This window comes from Vicugna pacos, chromosome 33 (genome assembly GCF_048564905.1).
Source record: "Vicugna pacos chromosome 33, VicPac4, whole genome shotgun sequence".
Lineage (NCBI taxonomy): Eukaryota > Metazoa > Chordata > Mammalia > Artiodactyla > Camelidae > Vicugna > Vicugna pacos.
In genome coordinates, this window is record NC_133019.1 from 5,825,700 (window position 1) to 5,845,040 (window position 19,341).

General features: G+C 52.9%; 1 protein-coding gene across 1 annotated transcript in view; it reads left to right on the plus strand.

The window, feature by feature from the left end:
• Positions 1 to 19,341, plus strand: part of KIRREL3 (kirre like nephrin family adhesion molecule 3) — a 485,950-nt gene that overhangs the window by 390,893 nt on the left and 75,716 nt on the right. Inside the window, exons 3-4 of the mRNA XM_006209871.4 lie at positions 12,543 to 12,692; positions 17,258 to 17,407. Coding sequence (XP_006209933.1) covers positions 12,543 to 12,692; positions 17,258 to 17,407 — 300 coding nt within the window. The remainder of the gene's footprint in view (positions 1 to 12,542; positions 12,693 to 17,257; positions 17,408 to 19,341) is intronic.

The following is a 19,341-nucleotide window of genomic DNA, read 5'->3' on the forward strand; positions in this document are numbered from 1 at the left end:
GTCGCTGAGGGGAGAAAATGAATATTTCATGAGTGAACACTAAATGTAGTATTAGGATGAAATGGACAGAAAGACACCCCCCACCCCCACCCCGCCTTGCCTCTGCCTGCAGGTTCAGCTGGGAAATCAGCACAGGTCCAGGCTCATGGCTGGTTCCAGGGAGCAGGGCAGCCAGTCAAGAGGGAAGAGCTCCGCCCCCAGCGTGGATAGGGAGCTGTCCAGCACGGACTGGCTGAGGGAATCCTGTCCTGGAAGACAGGAGAGCCAGTGTCCACTCCATACACCAGCTGGGTAGCCTTGGGCAAGTTACTGTCACCACCCTGAGCCTCCACTTCCACACTGTTAGATGGGGGTGATAACACAATCAGCTCTGCCTGGCTGTGAGGTCTCAACCCAAGCTCGGTTGTTTGGGAGAAGGCGTTGCAATGCACACAGGTGGGAAGTGTTACTATTCATTTATGCACTCAACAGACCGCTACTGAACATCCACTAGGTGCCAATCACTGCCACGACCACAGTGTGCCAAACGCTACGCTCATCACTTTATACACATCACCTTGTTTAATCATCACCACAATCCTGAGAGGTGTCTGTTACTACTCTCATTTTCCACATGACAAAATGAAACTCGGGAAAGATAAAGAACTTGTCCAAAGCCCTCCGACTAGTAAATGGCAGAATCCAAGGCTGTATGAAGCCAAAACTCTTCATTCTTCACCCATTTTTGTCTGTGCTTCTGCAGAGTCAGTGGTCACTCTGCCTCCACCCCTCCAGCTCTTCCCTGTTCTGTTCATGCCTCGAACTCCTCCTGGCAGCACCCCTCCCTCACCCAAAGGAGGAAGCCTTGCCATCCCCTTTCGGTATCCTTCAGGACGCCCTCCCTTTGTTTTCCAACCCCCCTCCCCTCTCCCAAGACTCTTTTAAGAGGTCTGGTTGTCCATCCTCCTTAATGCATTCGCCCTGAAGTGCTAATTTCTGTCTCCATCCATCAAGACCTGTGCCTCCCAAGACCCCTGGGCAAACTTCATCTCTGGGCCAGCCATCGGGTGGTGCAAAGATTGAACGCTTCTCCCTTAAACACCCTCAGAAGATGAAGCGAGGACAGACTGGGCAGTGCCAAGGTTAAACCCAGCCAGGTCTCCTCTGCCTCCTGATGGACGCCTCTGGAGGTGGCTTCTGGCTCCCTCTGTCCACCACACAGCACGAGGACACAACCATCCCTGCAAACCTCTTCCCTGTGGGGCACTTCCATGTTATCTTGGCTCATCCGTTCTCCAGAGATGAAGAGATTGTTTTAAACCTGCCGCCGCACCAGCTCTGCTCCTGGCTTCCAATGCCATTAAGTTTCATTACAACAAATAAACACCACAGTGACATTTATAAGTTACCACTGAGCACAGAAGCACAAATATGAAGCAGATAAACTGCATTTGATCCAAATAATTACTGCAGGCAGTATTGGGCTTGGTCGGAGCTGGCAGCCGGGTACCGAGTAATTTATTAGATTGCGAAAGGCAATGTTGCCCAATGTGTTTTCCATTATTATGTCCCTTCCCCTCTCTGTGGTCTAAATAGGTTAGAGGAGTTTAGACAGTGCACGGCCAAACGAAGACAGACTTTGCTCAAGCAGATTAAGGCTGGGAAGGGTCCAGGAATGACCGCTTCCCAACCAACATGGCACTTGTAAGAGAAGAGAGGGTTCAGGATTATCTTGATGCTGCCGCCATGGACAGTTCCCTGTACTCCCCACCCACTGGCCCGGATACAGAAAGAGGCTTGATGGAGGGAATGAATGGAAGGGCTGGATGGAGCCCCCAGGACAGCAAGCCTGGTTCCTGCTGCTCAGTTCCTGCTGAGTTCCTTTGTGTTCTGCCAAAGACCCTCTCTACCAAAAGGCCCTGGGTAGCCCCAGGCAGCCCCGGGCAGCCCCAGACCCCAGTCCCAGACCTCTCCTGCAATAAATAAAGGGAAGGAAGCAGTCTGCCAGCCAACTCTGCAAAACAAAGCAATGAGAGCTGGCTACCAGCTGCCGCCTCCCTGCCAAACCCAAACTCATAAAGTTTGATTCAAGGGGTTACAATACCTCCTATTCAGAGTCCCTCCTGCCCCATTCTCCCAGCCTTAGTAAATTACCCAATAAGCAGCAAGGACCTGTAGTTATTGTGCAGTTAAACGGTATTTGCCCAGTAAATCCTGAGCAGAGCACTAACAGTGATATACAGTAACTAATTACAGACATGAATTCTCTCCCCAAGACGCCAAGTGGTACCAGATATTGTTGCATCTCAGGGAGAAGCCTAGAAAGCCGCCCTGTTCCCTCCAGTGAAGCCATGAGTAGCTCTCCTATTAGAGGGAGCTGTCAGCTCATCCAGTGCCACTTCAGGCTGGAAAACAGAGACGTCCCCAGGAGGCAGGCAGGAGTGGGGCCTTGTCTCCAGGGAAGCCCCCCATTGGCTGCCCCGATCCCGGGCCCAGCAGAAGGGCCTGGCCGGGCACCCGCTGTCCTCCTTGAGTCGTCTTACAATGGAGAGGAGGCTCCACATCACAGTGGCTGTTGCCAAGGCCCAAGGCTCCAGCCGTGAAGGGATTCAAAGTCATTACTCACAAGACCCCCAGATTGAGCTAAGAAATCTATTTCAAGGACTTGGCCTTTGCAAAGGGCTTCTGAGCAAGGATGCAGTGAAGTGGGCCATGCCTCTGCCTGGGTGTGGGCGCCTTTTGCCCTAAACTTTCATTCATGGGGCAGATCTCATGCCTAAGGGTGCCTGGGAGGCTCAGCGTTTTCTCTGGCTGATTGTGGTCTGCAGGCGGGACAGGGCCTGTGCCCGGCAGCAAGAAGCAGATGTCCCGTCAGCTTCATGTGTGTTTTGGAGCACAGCTCAGGGCAGCTGGGGGACTCAGTAGTCACTTCTGCTTCGTGAAGAGGAAACCACACAGCTCAAACACCCTCTGCACTTACCAGGGACTGTCTCGTAAACAAAAGCCCAGAACTGGAGTCAGATGGTTCAAATACCAGCCTCCAGCACACACTGTGTGACCTTGAATAGGTTTCTCAACCTCTCTGAGCTTCTATTTCCTAATCCATAAAAAATGAAAAGGATTTGCTCTACCCCATGGGATTGTTGATGTGAAAATATCTCGCCTGGAGTTGAGGCTACTGCTTCCAAGGAGCTCTGTGCCTGCCGGTCCCATCCTTCCTGCCACCAACTCATCTTCTGTGACACATGAGCTCAGGGACCCAGCCTAAGCCTCCTGGAAAGGAAGAAAACCACTCAGCCCATCCGGCACCCCCAGCAGCATGCACACTCCCTCATTTTCCTCTCAAGGTGCTTCTAGTACAAAATCTCTCCTTTTCCAACATCTCCACTTCATACAATCAAAACAAAGACAGGGGCAGTAATTGCAAGATCATTTTCTTTTGTTTCCTTGGCTGCTGCATTCTCAGGGTTGATGCAGATAATCCCATCCCTTGCCAGGGCCGCTGCTAGGTGGCAATGGGAGATTAGGTGACAGTGACACAGAAGAGGGCTGGGATGGGGCACACACTTGCAGTGGGACTTTGGCTTTGAGCCTTGACCTTCGAGTGTCTACATCACAGCTGATTATAGAATGTTCTCAGCTGGGTGTCGGAAGGATGGATTAAGTAAAATAACGTATGTGAAGAACTTTGTGGAGTAGAAAGTGTATACTCAAGTTAGTTGTGGTTAATATCCAAAAGCAGTTGGAAGATGGGACCCAGAACCCCAGGGCCGTGAGAAGAAGAATGACTTTTTTAATTAGGACACATATGTAGTTAGCTCTCAATTATCTGTTGGCAAATTGTCCCCATTCCTGGCAAATGCCATCGCCAAGATTGCTTAATGAAGTCCTCTGTTAACATTTCACAGCTTCCTATTTTGTTCTTATTTGCATGAAGGCCCAAAGGGAATGCAAGTCCTTTAAAGGCAAAATTAGCTAAGATCCCCGTCCCCTCCTGGAGAAGGCGTGAGCTGTACAGACAGCGAGCTGGACAGGGTGGAGCGGGCCAGTACCAGGGGTGATGTTCTCCACCCAGCTGAGTAGGAGGCAGGAGGGAGCTCCATCACTGGGCTTTTTGTGACTTTTTATAAGTATTAAAAATGCCCAGAACCTCAAACACATCCATATCCAAACACGGATACCCAAATGCTTTCCAAAATTGAAAATAAATGTTACTTATGATTATTTGTTATTTTGGAATGGCCACCATTTTGGATTCTTCACATCCTTGCTCCTCTCCATTAATAAGGATCACTAAGAGTTGACTGTATGCAGGCTCCAAGAGGGGAGGAATTCAGGACATTGCACTGAGATGCTCTGCTTCCCATTGGGAAGGACTTCAGCAGGCAGGAGAAGATTCCTCTGTAAACACCAGGTCTCAATCATGGCCCCAAGGCAGGGTTAGTGAGTGACACAGAAGTAACTCACGCTTCAAGTCCAGCCTCCCTTAGCCACAGTGCAGTCTGGATCCTGGGCCTGCTTTGCACCTCTCAGTGGGTACAGCAAGGTTGTCCTTCCTGTTACACCTGGAGACCAGCAAAACTGCCCAGGTCCTTCTGATTCCATGAACATCCACAGAGGGACCTTGGGGTCCACTGTACGGGGGCCACGGCACAGGACTCCATCCTTCCAGCTCCACCTCAGCTTTGTCTGCAGCCACTTCATCCACACGAGATTCTAGCGACAAAAGGATGCAGACAAAAAAAAATATGAAAGCTACTGACCTCATCCAATGTCTTCACTGTGCAGCCTAGAAAACCAAGGGATGTTCAGAGACAGACAGCTTGACCAAGGTCACACAGCAGCCGAGCCGAAACTGGCAAGAGCCCAGTCTCTCTGAGCCCGCGCTGTTTGCATACAAAGGTGCTTCTCAGATGTGAAGCAAAAACCACCTGAGAAGCTGTTAAAATCCAGATTCCTTGGCCCAGCTCAGATCCACTGTTTTGAAATTTCTGTCTTAAAGCCCAGGAAACTGTATTTTCCATAAGTTCTCCAGGTGATTCTCACACACATAGAAGTTTTAGCACAATTTCCAGCTGGCAAGGCCTATACCAGCATAAAATGATGCTTTGAGATGTTTGGTCTTTCTTTTAATGATGTTTAGGACATAGATCTTTCCCCAACAGACCAAGTGTCCCTGGGAGATTTGCTTTTCCTTCCTTGTGCTTCATTTTCTTCTTTTCAGCCATAGGGCTCCCCGAAAGAAGACTGGATAAATCACAACTCAGAACGTTTTGATTGGCTCAATCCGGGCCAGACAGATTGACTTCTAGTTCAAACCCTGCATTTACAGATGGGAACTGAATCTCAGAGATGGGAAGGGTCACACAAGGGCACAGCTAAGAGGTGGAAGAGGTGGCAGCAAATTGGTACCTTCTGGGCCTGGGTGCACATGGCCAGGGCATGGCTTCCTATGTCTGGACAGTATCTCTTACAAAAGGGAACAAGACTTGCTGGACATCGTGGGGTCAGTCATCCCCGGCCTTGCCTCCAGCCTATCCCAATGGTTCCCAAGCTGATGCGCTCTAAGAGGGCACCGGAGAAGCTCGATCTGCCCGTAGCTGATGCCTACAGCTACCTCTCAGGCTAACAACAGTTCATAACTGCTCTTTAGTGCCACTTTCTTTATCTCATGCCGCTCCCTCCCCCAACAGTGATTCAGTGAACACATATTCCAGTCCTGAAGACACAAGAGCCTGAGACTCAGAGAAAAAAGGGGGCTTAGCCTGGGCCCCTGGCCAGCCAGCAGCAAGCCTGAGAGGGCGCCCAGGGCCCCAGCCTTCACGGGCCGCCTGAGCGTCTCCCATCTCTACCTCCCGCACCGTCACCACCAAAGCCCCCACTGCTTTGCCCGTCCCCTCTCGGTCAGACCCCAGGATGACCGCAGGCAGGGATGGATGGGCTCTTTCACCGGCACCGACACACCAGTGTTTCCAGCAGCCCTTATCAGTGTCTTCTTGGCAGCCAGAACTCGGCTGAATGGATGGGGGATTACCTCTCCTGGCCACTAATGAGCACAGTGCAGCCTCTGGCTGGGGCCACAGGCTGATAATCAGGAGGCGAAGGATTTATAGTGACCTTGGAGTCACCCTGCCGCGGCCAACCCCATTGTTTTTCATTAAAGCCCCACGCTGTCCAGGACAACCTTGGCGGACTGTGCGTCCTGAGGAGAGACCCGGGCAGCCGGGAGAATCACAGGCTGCCCGGCGGCCCGAGCTCAGGGAAGGCGTGAGGCGGGACGCCCTCAGAACTGCTGCCCCTCACCCAGCCCGGGGAGCGCAGGCCGCCTCTCCCTCGTAAGCCCAATAAAACTCCAGCACGATGTCTGGAATGTTCATAGTATTGGCAAGCTTCTCCTCACCTGCGTATCAGAATCAAGGCAACCAACAGCTGCCAATGGCAATGCTGGGGCTGGAAGTGTTTGCAAGCCTCTCTCCCAGCAGAGGCCTGGGAGAAACAGGCAATGGAAAAGGCCCGTCTTCCACCCCTGTTTGTTCTTCTGGCTTCACTGTATTTCCAATCCTGGTCCAAAGGGAGATGCTTGACCTCTCTACAGCCCAACAGGGCTCTAAGCCTGTGCAAACCTTGACAGGAGCTAGATGTGCACCCAAGGCTGCCGCTCCCAATGCTCCCAACCTGGAGCAACCAAGTCCCTCTTAGACAGTCACATCAATGACTATAACTTTCCACATTTGGAGGTGAGTTCTCAGGTCAACACCACACGAGAGGACACATTGTAAGGCTACTTGTCCCACTGCCTGAGCCATAGTGAATGCTCAGTAGGTGCGAGTGAATCCCACCTTCTTCCTCCAGACCCTCGAGAGCATCTTCTCCTGAGTGATTCGGGGCTCCTCTCCATCAGCATATTTACAACTGAGCTCACTGCCCCCCAGCCTCTTCTTCTCCTGAGACAAAAATGGCTCCACTAGTCACCTATTCACCCCGCCCTGCAGGCCAGGGAGAGGGGGCCTTTCCTCCTCCGTCTTCTTCATCCCTCATCAAGTGCTACAATTCGACCTTCAATGGCTCCTAAGTCCATGTGCTTCTTTCCGTGGATAAGCTTTAGCCTGAGCCCTTATGAGCAAAATCCCTTTGATCGGTCTTCCTACCTTCAGATTACCCTGCTTCATCCATCCTCCCCACGGTGGCCGCTGCGATCCTTCTGAGACTCTGATCTGAGCGGATGGGTCCAAACGTCTGATGACTTCTCATTAAGTGCAAACTTCTTAGCGTGCGTTTGAGGGCCCACGCAGCCAGACCTCCCACGTTCTCGCGATACGCATCCTGGTAAACACATCCCTGCACCAGTCCCACCAGGCTCGTGGCGAGAGCAGCAGCTGCCGGGTGGAGGGCACGCAGGGCTCCGTGCACTTTCCTCAAACTGTCCTGATTTATTCTACAAACATCTGACAAGCACTGATGGCCACCCTGTGGGGACACTGAGGTTCAGAGCAACTGAGAAATTTTCCCAGGGCGCACATCTCTAATGGCAGAGCCAGAGATCAAGCCTGGACCGGGGGGCATCCGTGCTCTTATTCCCTGAGCACATTCTGGCCCCCAGGCTTCCCCTACCCTGGGCCCCATCCCAGGGAACCTTCTCCCTCCTTGCTTCCCCTTCGAGGCCATTTCCAAAGCCAACCCTTCCGTGACGCCCCTCAGAAGGAAAAATCTTTCTTCGTAGGACTTTCTTTTTATTATTGTCATTATTATTATATAAGTTTCAGGCGTACAACATAGTGATCCACAAGTTTTAAAGGTTATACTCCATTTATAGTTACTATAAAACATGGGCTCTGTTCACTGTGTTGTATAATACATCCTTGTAGATTATTTATTTTACACACAGTAGCTTGTGCCTCTTAATCCCTTATCCCTATCTTGCCCCCCACACACACACACACACTGCTGGTAACCACTCGTTTGTTCTCTGTATCTCTGAATCTGTTTCTTTGTTACATCCTTGGGACTTCCTTTATACCTCACTTTATACAACACCTTTTATTTTAGCTCCCTGTGCACATATGTGTCTCCTCCAGACACTAAGCTACTTGTCACGGAAGACACATCCCTCCCTCCCCTGCAGCCCCACACCCGGCCAGGGGTCCTGGAGGCTGTCAGGGTGGGACCTGGGTGGGACTCGCCCGCGCCTGTGGCCCGTGGCTTATCACCAGTACCGCTACACTCTCCGTCACAATCAGTCAATCAGGGGCTAGGACATAACCCCATCACCCCCAATCTCATTCCCCCGAGTGGGTCACGACAGGGCATTCTGGAAATTTCTCAAAGCTCATTCTCCTGCATTAGGAGCCGGTCCTGTGCTGAGCAGCAGGAAAACAGCCGAAGTCGAGACTTGGGCTTCCAGGTGGGATCTGAGCCATCCTGCCCTGGTCCCTTCCACCCCGCCTGGCCTTGTTCTGGTGCCAGCTGGGCGGGGGGCTGACTCACTCCTTCCCTTCCTCCCATCTGCTTGCTTCTCCAGACCTGGGCGGCTTCCCTTAATCTCATAAGAGGCAATTTGCGTGCTCCAGGCTGGGATAAAGCTGGCGACAAATATCCCTGGTGCAGGTACTCTTGATCCTTCCTCTTTTGGTCACTAATAACAGAGCAGACGGTGACATTTGAGCCTTTTCTGCATGGCTGACCAGGCAGCTCCGGGAGGCTGAAGCCGGCTGGGGCCGCGGCAAAGGCAGAGCTGCGGGAGGATCAAATGCTCACATCTCTCACCTGCGTGACTCACGGGAAGAAGCAGATTCCAATCGGGCCAACTTCAGATTTGCAAAGCCTCCTTGCCCGGCTCTGGGACCCGTCATGACAGGGGCTGCTCTGGCTCCAGTCCTAGCAGTCCTGGGCTCAGGAAAGGCTCATGAATAGTGATGAAAATTAGAACCAACCTTGAGGAAGCACTTTGCATGCGCCCAGATCACTTCCACGTGAGGCCTCGCATCCTCACAGCAGTTTGGCAAAGGAGGTATGTCACCCCATTTTACAGATGAGGAAAGCGAGGCTCAGCGTGAGCGAGGAAAGTGCCCCAGTTCATACCGCTAGTGATAGGGCTGGAGTTCCTTCCCAGGCCTGCCTGACCTTGTGTTTTTCCCACTGTCCAGGACCCAGCCCTGGTAGGTGACCCTTCGGGCAGATACTTGAAGCAGGTACCTGGGTTGCCCATCACTCACGCCTTCGTGTGTGCTTTTCCTGCGCCAGAATTTCATCTCTCCTCCATCACATCCCCATTTCCTGATTCTTCCTGCAGGAAGCCCCTCTGTCTCTTCCCCCACCCCATGCTTGCAGCAGGCCTTTATTTAAACCCCAAAAGAACCTTATATGACTTTTGATGAGACACATTACTTTCTCCGTGGTAGTCTCAGGACTTGGGTTAAGTGTGGCCACGCACAGACTCTCAGCAAGTTTTGCTGAACGTCCTGGGCGTTGCATGAGGCAGGCAGGACTTCAGCTGGACTGTCCCGAATTCAGGAGTAGGGGTGGTGATGGATGCCTCCCAGGGCACTAGAGAGGTTCTTACTCCACCTGCTCCTGGACTGCTGAGCATCCTTGGGGCATCACTCAGCCTCCCCATCCCTGCTGCTCCCCCTCTGAAGGAACAAGTGAGAGCGGCCGTGCCCTGGGCTCTGTAAAAGCCAAGCAAGCTCACCAAATGGCCCTAACGTTCCTGTCCAGGTCTGGATGGGATTAATCCCAAGGGCAGTTGTCACCTCACCTCCACCTGCTGTGGGAGCAAAGGTCTGGCCAACGTGCCCAGGGAGACGGTGGGGGTGGGGTGAGCACACCCACACCGTCTCCTGACCACTTTGACCTGACCTCTGAGCATGGATCGAGGGGGGATTGCAGGGGACACAGGGATATTAGCGCCCTGCTCCCCACATCAGGCTCCAGTGCGAGTTTGCACCGAGGCTTTCTCTCCTGTTCCACTCACTCACTCCAAATCCTTTGGTCTTTGAACTAGTCCAGGCGTCCCTACAGACAGCTGCCTCTCACCACCACCCTCGGGCTTCTCGCCCACGCCCCTGCCCGCTCCTCTGCAGGATGCTTCCTGAGCCCAGCTTCTCAGGGACCCTCACCAACACCAAGCGGAAGCGGGATCGGGGGCGGGGAGAATGGGCCAGTCCCCATCTCAGGCCTCCCTGCTCGTGAGCATCCCAAGGGCTCAGGCACCCTGCTGCAGGACCGGCTCATTCCAACTCCCTCAGCTCCCCACTGACAACCTGATAATTCGCTCTGCTAACACAGTCTTTGCAAGCTATTGCAGTTGTCTTGACACTGTCCTTCTTGCCAGAAAGATTCTAAGATAAAAGAATGTGCCGTGAAATCATCATTAGAGCCTGGGGAAGGAGCCTAGGAGAGGACCCGTCTCCCTGCCCACTCACCCTCTCCCTGCACCCTCCTCACCCCCTCTCCTCTCCTCCCTGACGTCTTCCCTCCGTCTCTCTCTCTCGCTTTTCTTCCTTCCTCCCTGTTCCTCTCCTGCTCTGCTCACCCCTTCGCCTTCTTGCTCCTTCTCCAGAATCTCCCTTCCCCTCCAGCTTTTCTCTCTCATCTCTACCCGCCTTCTCTCTCTTGTTTTGGTGCCAGAAACAGTCTAATTACAACAGAGAACTTGAAGAGACGGCGGGGGGGGGGGGAACCTCCACATATAGCTGATTAAAATGTCCTATGAAATCTAATTTGTAAAGCTCAAATCAGAATAAAAAATGTTACTCCCACAATTCAGGGCCAATCTGATTTTTAATGAGATGCCTCAGAGACCCAGCCAAGATCTCATCAGCTACCTTCCCACCTGCCACAAACTCTCCGATATGGGCCTCTGTCTCTCCTCTGCCACCATCCCAGCGTCTCTCGGAGCCACACACCAGTCTCCCTTCTTAGGGCCATCTGCCGCTGAGAGCTTGGCCCTAACCATCGTCCGAGTCTGGGGCTTTTGTATCCCCAAGATGGGCAAGCGTCATTGTCCAGGACCTCCGTGGCCATCCCTGACTCCCTCGGGTGGGGGGAGAGGGGCCGTGGCAGCAGCCTGCCCACTAGGTCCAGTTTCCCTGGGCTGTGTATCTGTATGTGCAAATCAGGGTGTGGGAAAGAATCCAGGCCTAGAAGTCATGGACCCCAGACAAACCCTACTCGTTAGCTGTGTGACCTCCAGCAGGTTACTTTGCCTCTCTGATCTGGGTTTCTTTGCTATAAAATGGAAATAGTTCTGCTCCAAACTGTAATTACACGGTTACAAGAGGGACGGCTTGTGAAACACAGGTGGCGCTGTGGGCCAGGAGCTCAGTGGGCATCAGTGTCCTGTGTCCTGTTGTCCACTCAACTGTGGACTCCCAGGGAACGTGCGTGGGTCACAGCACCCTCCTTCTTCAGCACCCTCCTGATCCAAGGCCGGGCACGGGACTCTGCACTCAGCACAGCTCGGGAGATGAGGACACAGTCATTAGAGCCAGAAAGCCTTGGATTCACAGCCCTGGTCCCACCGCCTGATGCTCCCTGGACAACTTAGCGAACCTCTAGGGCTCTGTGTGCTGAGTCCCCGCGAATTGAGGTTGTTAAGGCTCCACACGACCAGTGTGGGGACCGTGACAGCCACAGGGAGGGCAGACAGGGCACCTGGTGAGTAATTAACATGCACGGCTCCTGTGACTGTTTTCCCCTCCTTGGGCTTCACTTCCTCATCTGGAAGATGGGGATAAAAGTAGTACTTACCTATTAGGTTGTTATGAGGGTGAAAATGTTAATGAGCCAACATTCTTACATCCCAGAACGATACCTGGCCTATTATGCACACTGGGGGTGTCTCTTTAGTAACATAGGAACAGGCTGCTTAGCGGGTTCAGTGAAGTGTCAGTGGGGAAGGCATGGGATCACACTGGGTGATTTGCTCCCAAGTGAGAGTGAGGCTGGGGTAGTGTCCACTGCAGAAAAGAAAAGGACAGGAGGACAGGTGGAGAGGATTAATCACCTGCTCCCTCGCCCACACCACCCACCACACTGCACCACCCCTCATCCCGCTGAATTTGGCCCCAGTACCATCCTGGAAGCCACGAAAACAGTAAGATTATTTCTTGGATTCTCAGGTTTAGCTGAAGCACACCAACCCCCACGCCCGCTGCCCTCTTGAAGCACACCCCCTGCAGACAGCCTCTGGCTGGTGGTCTCCCTCCTGCCTCTGCCCTCTCGTGGAACTAGGTGCCAGGAAGTGGCGTGAAATGGAAAGGGGAGCAGCATGTCCCAAGCGCAGTGGGGCGCGGCCCGTATGCGGGCTGGAGGATGGCTGGACCACAGTGCAAGTGCGCTGAGGGTTGATGAGCAGGGATGCTGCAGCCGGGAGCCGGCTCCTGAAAGCGGAGGATTGAGCTGGGAGCAGCGAGGAAGCACTGCTGGACCCCAGGCAGAAAGTGAGGCACTCCGTGGGCCCCGGTCCCCTGGGCCAGCCTGGGCTCTGCTCTCACAACTTGAGGGGAAGCCCTCTAGGCACCGCTCTCTGCAAGTAACTGGCTGCTGTGTTTTTTCCTTCCTAGGTCAAGTGTACTCCTTCAGCCAGCAGCCCCAGGACCAGGCCGTGGTGTCGGGGCAGCCGGTGACCCTGCTGTGCGCCATCCCCGAATATGATGGCTTCGTTCTGTGGATCAAAGACGGCTTGGCTCTGGGCGTGGGCAGGGACCTCTCAAGTGAGTGCCCCCGGGTCTCCTCAGAAAGGCCTGGGACTCGCCCCTCCCTTGCCCACCCACCCACCCTCCTAGGAAACTGCATCTTCATGGGGGTTTGAGGATTAAATCTCACCTTTCATTGCAGATCCCATGGGCAGAGTCAGGCAAGGCTGGCCCGGGGGCCAGAATCCACAGGACCTTGAGGGCTCCTCTGACGACCGATGAAATATGAGTCAGTCCTCACTCTCGCAGTCAGTTCTGCACCTAACACACTGTTGCCCTGGAGGGTCCATTCCAGGGTCAAACACATGTCTCATAAAGTCAGATTTCCAGAAGTACCGTGTTCTTGTTTCTTGGTCCAAAATGTATTCCCCACTTAAGTCACAACCTGGTTCTTCCTGCCTCCCGTCCATTAAGGGAGCCAAGCAGATTGAAGTCAAAGAAACCTGGTTGGTTTGAGGGGTTACCATGTGATGGGAAGAAAAGAAAAGTGTTTAAAATAAATTCCAAATCTTATTCAGCCCACCCAGACTGGTACTCAGCAAAGATGGGCTCCTGTGACTGCTGGTGACTGGCATCTAAGCTGCCTGCTTGGTGCCCAAGCCCCATCACCTGTTAACTATTGTAAGTGTCAACCCATAGGCCCATATGGACACCTTTCCAATCCATATTCTCCCCTGGGAGAAAAAAGAATGAGATCATCTTCCTGGTCACTCACCCGTCAGCCATTACTGTTCTCGCCCCGGGAGGGGAGGCATGTGGCTGTTCGCCAAGCTAAGCATAAACTATGAAATTCAGAACGAGGGATGTGGGTGTCTCTGGGACTGGAGAACGTCTAGGGTGGAGAAGGAGAGAAAAATACGAATGCCACCGAGAAGTAGCTTTGCCTCTCTCGTGGTATGCAGCTACAGGAAAAATAAAAATCCAAGCGCACTTGGGAACATGACGGTTGGGAAATTAATATTTTAAAATGGGAGTTATGTCTCGCCAAAAATGTATATTGAAACATTATAGCAACGGTCAAAGGCATCACAGGGCTTCAGAGCTGCAGCCCAGCTGAGCAGGGATAAAATACACAATAGCTCCAAAATATACTGTGCGGCCATAAAATTTAAGTATTATGGGAACCAGCCAATTTCAGGGACTCTGAACTCCCTTACCCCAGAGGGACAGGGGAAATGACAAGGAGCCTCCCAAACCTGAAACGTTCACACTCCGCGTGGCTCTTAACGCTGCTAGTTAAGGAGGCTCTGAGTTCCCGGCCAGCGGCTTTCAGCTTCGGTGAGGGCCCGGGGTCTTGTTGGGTCTCTGGGCAAGCGGAGGCCACAGGACACCATGGATGGCTCACAAAGTGGTCACCACCACGTGGATAATTGACCCTCTGGCATCCACTTCCATGAATGGCTTTCTGGGATGGAGGATTGGGCCCTGCTATGTGCTGGGGGGCAATGATGGAACTGGGGTCTGCTTCCTCTCCAACTTGGTCTGTGGATAGAAAGGTCAGCCCTCTTCTTGCAGAGCCAATGAACTCAGACTCGAGTGTGAAGTTTCTCTGTATTTGATCACCCCCCAAAACAGCATCATGACAATAATGATAGATGCTCAATAAACACTGGTTTCTTGCCTGATAAGAAAGTGAGGGTAATAGAGAATTCAGTTCTGCACGTATTTGCAGAGCACTTAATACTACAAGGAGACTGGAGCCCAGCGTCAGGGGACTTCGTCCGGCTGCAGCTCTGCCCTCTTCTATTTTAAATGTGTGGCCCCATCCAGTCTACCAGGAGTGATGCCTGAACGGAAGACCTCACTGTCTTTCTGGTCACCGAGGCTGGAAAAAACAGTCGAAGGAAGTGATTTATAAATATACTGCCTCATATTGATGGAACATTTTTCTTCTAAGAAGCTCAAGTACTTCTCAGACAGGATCTCATAAATCTACAATGATTCACGAGGAGAAAAAGAAGGCTTTCCCCCTTTATTTGGCAGGTAAATAAAGTCACAGCTGAGGAAGAAATTGATTCAAACTTATGCCCAGTCCCAATGTGTGGGACCCTGGCTCCTAACCCCCAAAGCCTGTGTACCTGGTCTGATCTTCCTCCTAAAGATGGGAGGAGCCCTCTTGGGCTGCCCTGCAGCACTGTTACATTAAACCAGCATTTACAGACTACTTACTGTGTGCCAGGCACTTTACCTAGATTATCCTATCTTATGGTGTTAGGGTGAAGATAACTCTGTAAGGTACTAGCATTGTCCCTATTTGATGAGAAAACGGAAGCATAAAGAAATTAAAGTAACTGACCCAAGACAACAGAGCTAGGAAGTGACGGAGCTTCCAGCCAAGTTGGAACCCAGGCAATTTGTCTGTAGAACCCAGACTCCCAAAAATGTTGCTTCCTGCCCCGGAAATAGCAAGAAAGAGTAAGGATGCCGTGGAAGGAGCTAGAGCTTCCTCAGACAGAGCCTGCACTTCTGGGCCTGCACTTTCCGAAGATGCTGTGGGATGGTATCACGGCTCGCTGCCTAATTAGGCAAACACAAACAAACCCATCACTGATGTTTTCAGCAGCTGATGAGAGCAAAATCCTGCCGCTGATAGCGTGCAAGACAACAAAAACACCAGCTCCAGACAAGAAGCCTGCAGGAGACCAGGGGCTGATCACAGGACCGCGGGATCCAGAGGCTGGTCCGGAGGGGCTGGGGGCCATAAGCCAGCTTCACCAAGGGCAGCTGCAGCAGGGAGAGTGTGGACAACACCCACGTCCAGCCCCTCACCCCGCCCTGGGCAGAGCCAGCCTAGCTTCCCCGGGCTCCTTCCAAAGCCCAGCAGAGGGCAGGAAGGGCTGGCAGGAGGGGAGGCGGTGCTCTTGGGTGTACAGATGATGGCTTGTAGCATCTCTGGCCAGGCCCGAACAGCTGTGGAGGGCAGGGCCATTTGATGGCATGTTGAGGACAATGCTAGCCATGAAGACGTGAGCCTGCAAGGCTCAGCCACACAGGATGCACCCAAAAACACCCTTGGGAGCCTGGTGGAGGATCCCAGCTACCTCCACTGACCAGGAATGGGTGCCCTTAACAGCCCATCCCCAGGAGCACTGCTCCAGCTCTGGAAGACCCTCAGAGCTCCAGTACTTCATCCGGGGTAGAAATCTCCTCCGCAGTGTCCCTGACAGGTGATCACATAACCTCTGCTTGAATGTAGCCAGTGACGGGGACCTCACTACCACCTCTGGGAGCCCAGATCTTTGTTGGACATCCGTAAATTGTTAACAATATTCTAAAAGTGTTTCCCCATGTTAATTCTGCCCCTTGGTGTTAATGCCATCCTTGGGAGCTGCATGAACACAGCTAAGCCCCACTAAGAGACTTAGAAATATTTTAAGAGAGCTGTTGCACACCTCTTTGTCTTTGTTTCTGTCTCTTAAGCCCTCATCTTCTCCAGAAGGCCAGATGTGCCCAATGCCCTCCTCCTGTAGCACATTTCTGAGAGCTCCCTCTGTCCCAGCAAAGGCCCTTCAGAAAGAGGAGCAGTTTGGGGCTGCTGGAGGGTAGATGGGTCTCTGAGGAGGGAAGGGGACCAGGGCAGGGAAGAAGGACCCTGTGAAAGACTGGTGGGGAGAAAGCAGAGCCCCGGGAAGAGGCTGGATAGAGAACAGTTCCTGCTGGGAGAAACTAAGGAAGTTGGGGGCCCAGTACCCGAGAGGAGAGGCCCGGCCCTGCCTGGCCAGCCACAACTCACGCCGGCATTTATATTCAGTCCTGCACAGCAGCAGGAGAGCTGCTTAAAGATTAATCATCCTCAAGCTTTTATTTATCTATTATTCATCGCCAGTGGTATAAGAGGCCCCAAATTCCTAAGTGTCCTGAGTGCCTCGTAAGTGTTTAATCAGGCCCTGGGGTTCAAGGGTGGTCGTACCAATGACCAGAAAAGAGCCACTTACGATTCAAAGTGACCAGAGGTTCCTGGGCGCTGGCGGGGTGGACGTTGGTTTCTACTTCCTGTCCATCCTGAAGCAAAAGTTTTCCCCAAAAGCCACTCTTGGTCCTTTCCCGAGTATTTCTCTGTTTCCTTCTTCTTTCTCCCTCTGACTCGGTCTGCTCCCTGTGAATCTCAGCCTGGGTCTCTCTGTCTCTCTGCGTGTCTCCTTATCAGAACGTGTGTCTGCTTGCTAAACGGCAGCGCTGAGCGCGCCCCCTTCCAGGGTAACGGCCCCGCTGTGCCCGTCCACACTTAGTGCTTCCAACCCTGCTCTCTCCTTCCCATTCTATTAATAGCTTCCCTATCATTTCTAAACTTAAAACCTACGATACCCTTACACACATGCACACACACACGCACACACACACACGCACACATGCACACACACGCGTGCACACACGCATGCACACACGCTGCCCCAACACCCTGGGGAAACCCATTCTTGTGCTCCTTGCACTGAGACCAGGACTGTGAGCGGTCACCTGCTCTGCCAGCCCTCCAGACCAGCCCCACCACTCCTGTTCAAGTGTCCCCTCCACTGCGCCGGTCTGTCCCGACCATCTCCTCCACCGCTGCCCCAGCCCCCCTGATATGCCTGCTCTCCCCGCAGGTTACCCACAGTACCTGGTGGTAGGGAACCACCTGTCCGGGGAACATCACCTAAAGATCCTGCGGGCTGAGCTGCAAGACGATGCCGTGTACGAGTGCCAGGCCATCCAGGCCGCCATCCGGTCCCGCCCCGCACGCCTCACCGTCCTAGGTAAGAGCCGGCCGTACACGGGGGTGAGGATGCTGTGGGAAGCACCCTGGGCTCAGCTCCAGAAGCCAGGGGCCAGGCTGGAGGGGCCCCCCCGATGGACATGGGTCAGCTGGCATCGGCCTTCCGATGTCCAGGGCAGGAAATTTCACTTTCTCCCTTTTGGGGAGGAGGTACTGACATATGGGGCAGCAGTGGCCGGAGCCCTGGGGGACAGTTTGTGTGTGCAGCAGGGGCGCTAAAAAGGGCTCCTGAGTGCTTATTTACTTGGTCAGGAAGAAGGTCCTGCATATGTGATCCACGTCAGGTCCTGTGCTGGGAGATGGTGATATAGAGAAGGGGACACATCCCTGAGCTCCTTCTTCCTGACTCAACCTCCCCTGGGTGCTAACAAAGCCCCGTCTACCACCTCCCCCGTCAGGTTCAGCCTGGAGCTTGATCCTCCTTGTGATTCTATTCCAGCCCCCACAGGGGCCACCCCGATCCTGCTCCCTCCCACCTTCACTGACCCCTGGGAGACCTGGCTCTCCGGTAGAGGACTGGGCTGCCTACATCACCCCTAGGAAACGTCATTTCAGGCTCTTGTTCCAAATCACATCTTTGCCCCTTGGTCTTTCCTCATCTCAGCTTCCCAGGAGCCCCGTGTCTCTGGGACAACCTGCCTGGAGAGGCCCCCACTCCTTGACTCAGGCACACCTGCCTGGAGACCAGGGAATGGGCTCAGCTACCCCTTAAGCTGCCTTGTCCTGATTTAGAGTTCAGACCCGTCGACTCCCTCCTCCGGCCAGATGTTAGGAGGAGCCCGGCCTGCTGGGAACCCAGCCGGCACACGTAGTAATAGCTCACATTTGCACAGTGCTTCACAGCAGTGCTCACAGCACTCTCCCTCACGCTCCCTGGCTCCCTCGCCCGTTCTGCGGGACAGGGATTGCTGCCCCTGATGAGAGGCTGAGGCTCAGAGAAGCAAAGAGCCCTGCGTTGTGGGTGGCGCACAGGCAGCCAGAGGAGGGAGGCCCCCTCCCGCCCTGCCCGCCTCCAGCAGCTGCCGTGAAGTTTGACAACAGGGCCAGCAGCTGGGGTGCTGCCTCCTCGCCGCCAGGCAGATGAGGCGCACGGCTGCTCAGGGATGAAACATTGAAGAGGGTGTCAGGTTATCTTCAGATCTACATGGCCAGCTCGCGGGGCAGCCTGCCCCAAGCACAGCTGCAGACAGGCCCTGGAGGGCCACTCACCCAGCCCGGAACCTCGCTTCCTGAGCGGGGAGGAGGAACTCGGGGGCCAACCTCAGGAATCCCATTCAACCTCCGAGTCTCCCCTTGCCTGCGATGAAAGGATTGAGAAAATAAACTTGGTCTGGAGGGTAAATAAGCTGGGTTCACTTGACCAGGAAGCAGGCCTCCAGTGTTTAAGGGGGAGGCTGCCGTCTTTTTTTTTTTTCCTTTTTTTTGAAATACAGTTTACAATGTTGCGTTAATTTCTGGTGCATAGCATGTTTCAGTCATACATGAACATACATATATATTCCTTTTCAGATTATTTTTCATTATAGGCTACTACAAGATATTGAATATAGTTCCCTGTGCCGTACAGTAGAAACTTGTTTATCTATTTTATATATAGCAGTATCTGCAGATCTTGAACTCCCATTTTATCCCTTCTCACCCTCTTCCCCCTACTGGTAACCATGAGTTTGTTTTCTATGTCTATAAGTCTGTTTTGTAAATAAGTTCATTTGTATCTTATTTTTAGATTCCACATATATCATATGGTATTTTTCTTTCTCATTCTGGCTTACTTCACTTAGAATGATGATCTCTAGGTCCGTCCATGTTGCTGCAAATGGCATCATTTTATGCTTTTTTATGGCTGAGTAGTATTCCATTGTATAAACATACCACAACTTCTTTTTTCCAGTCATCTGTCAATGGACGTTTAGG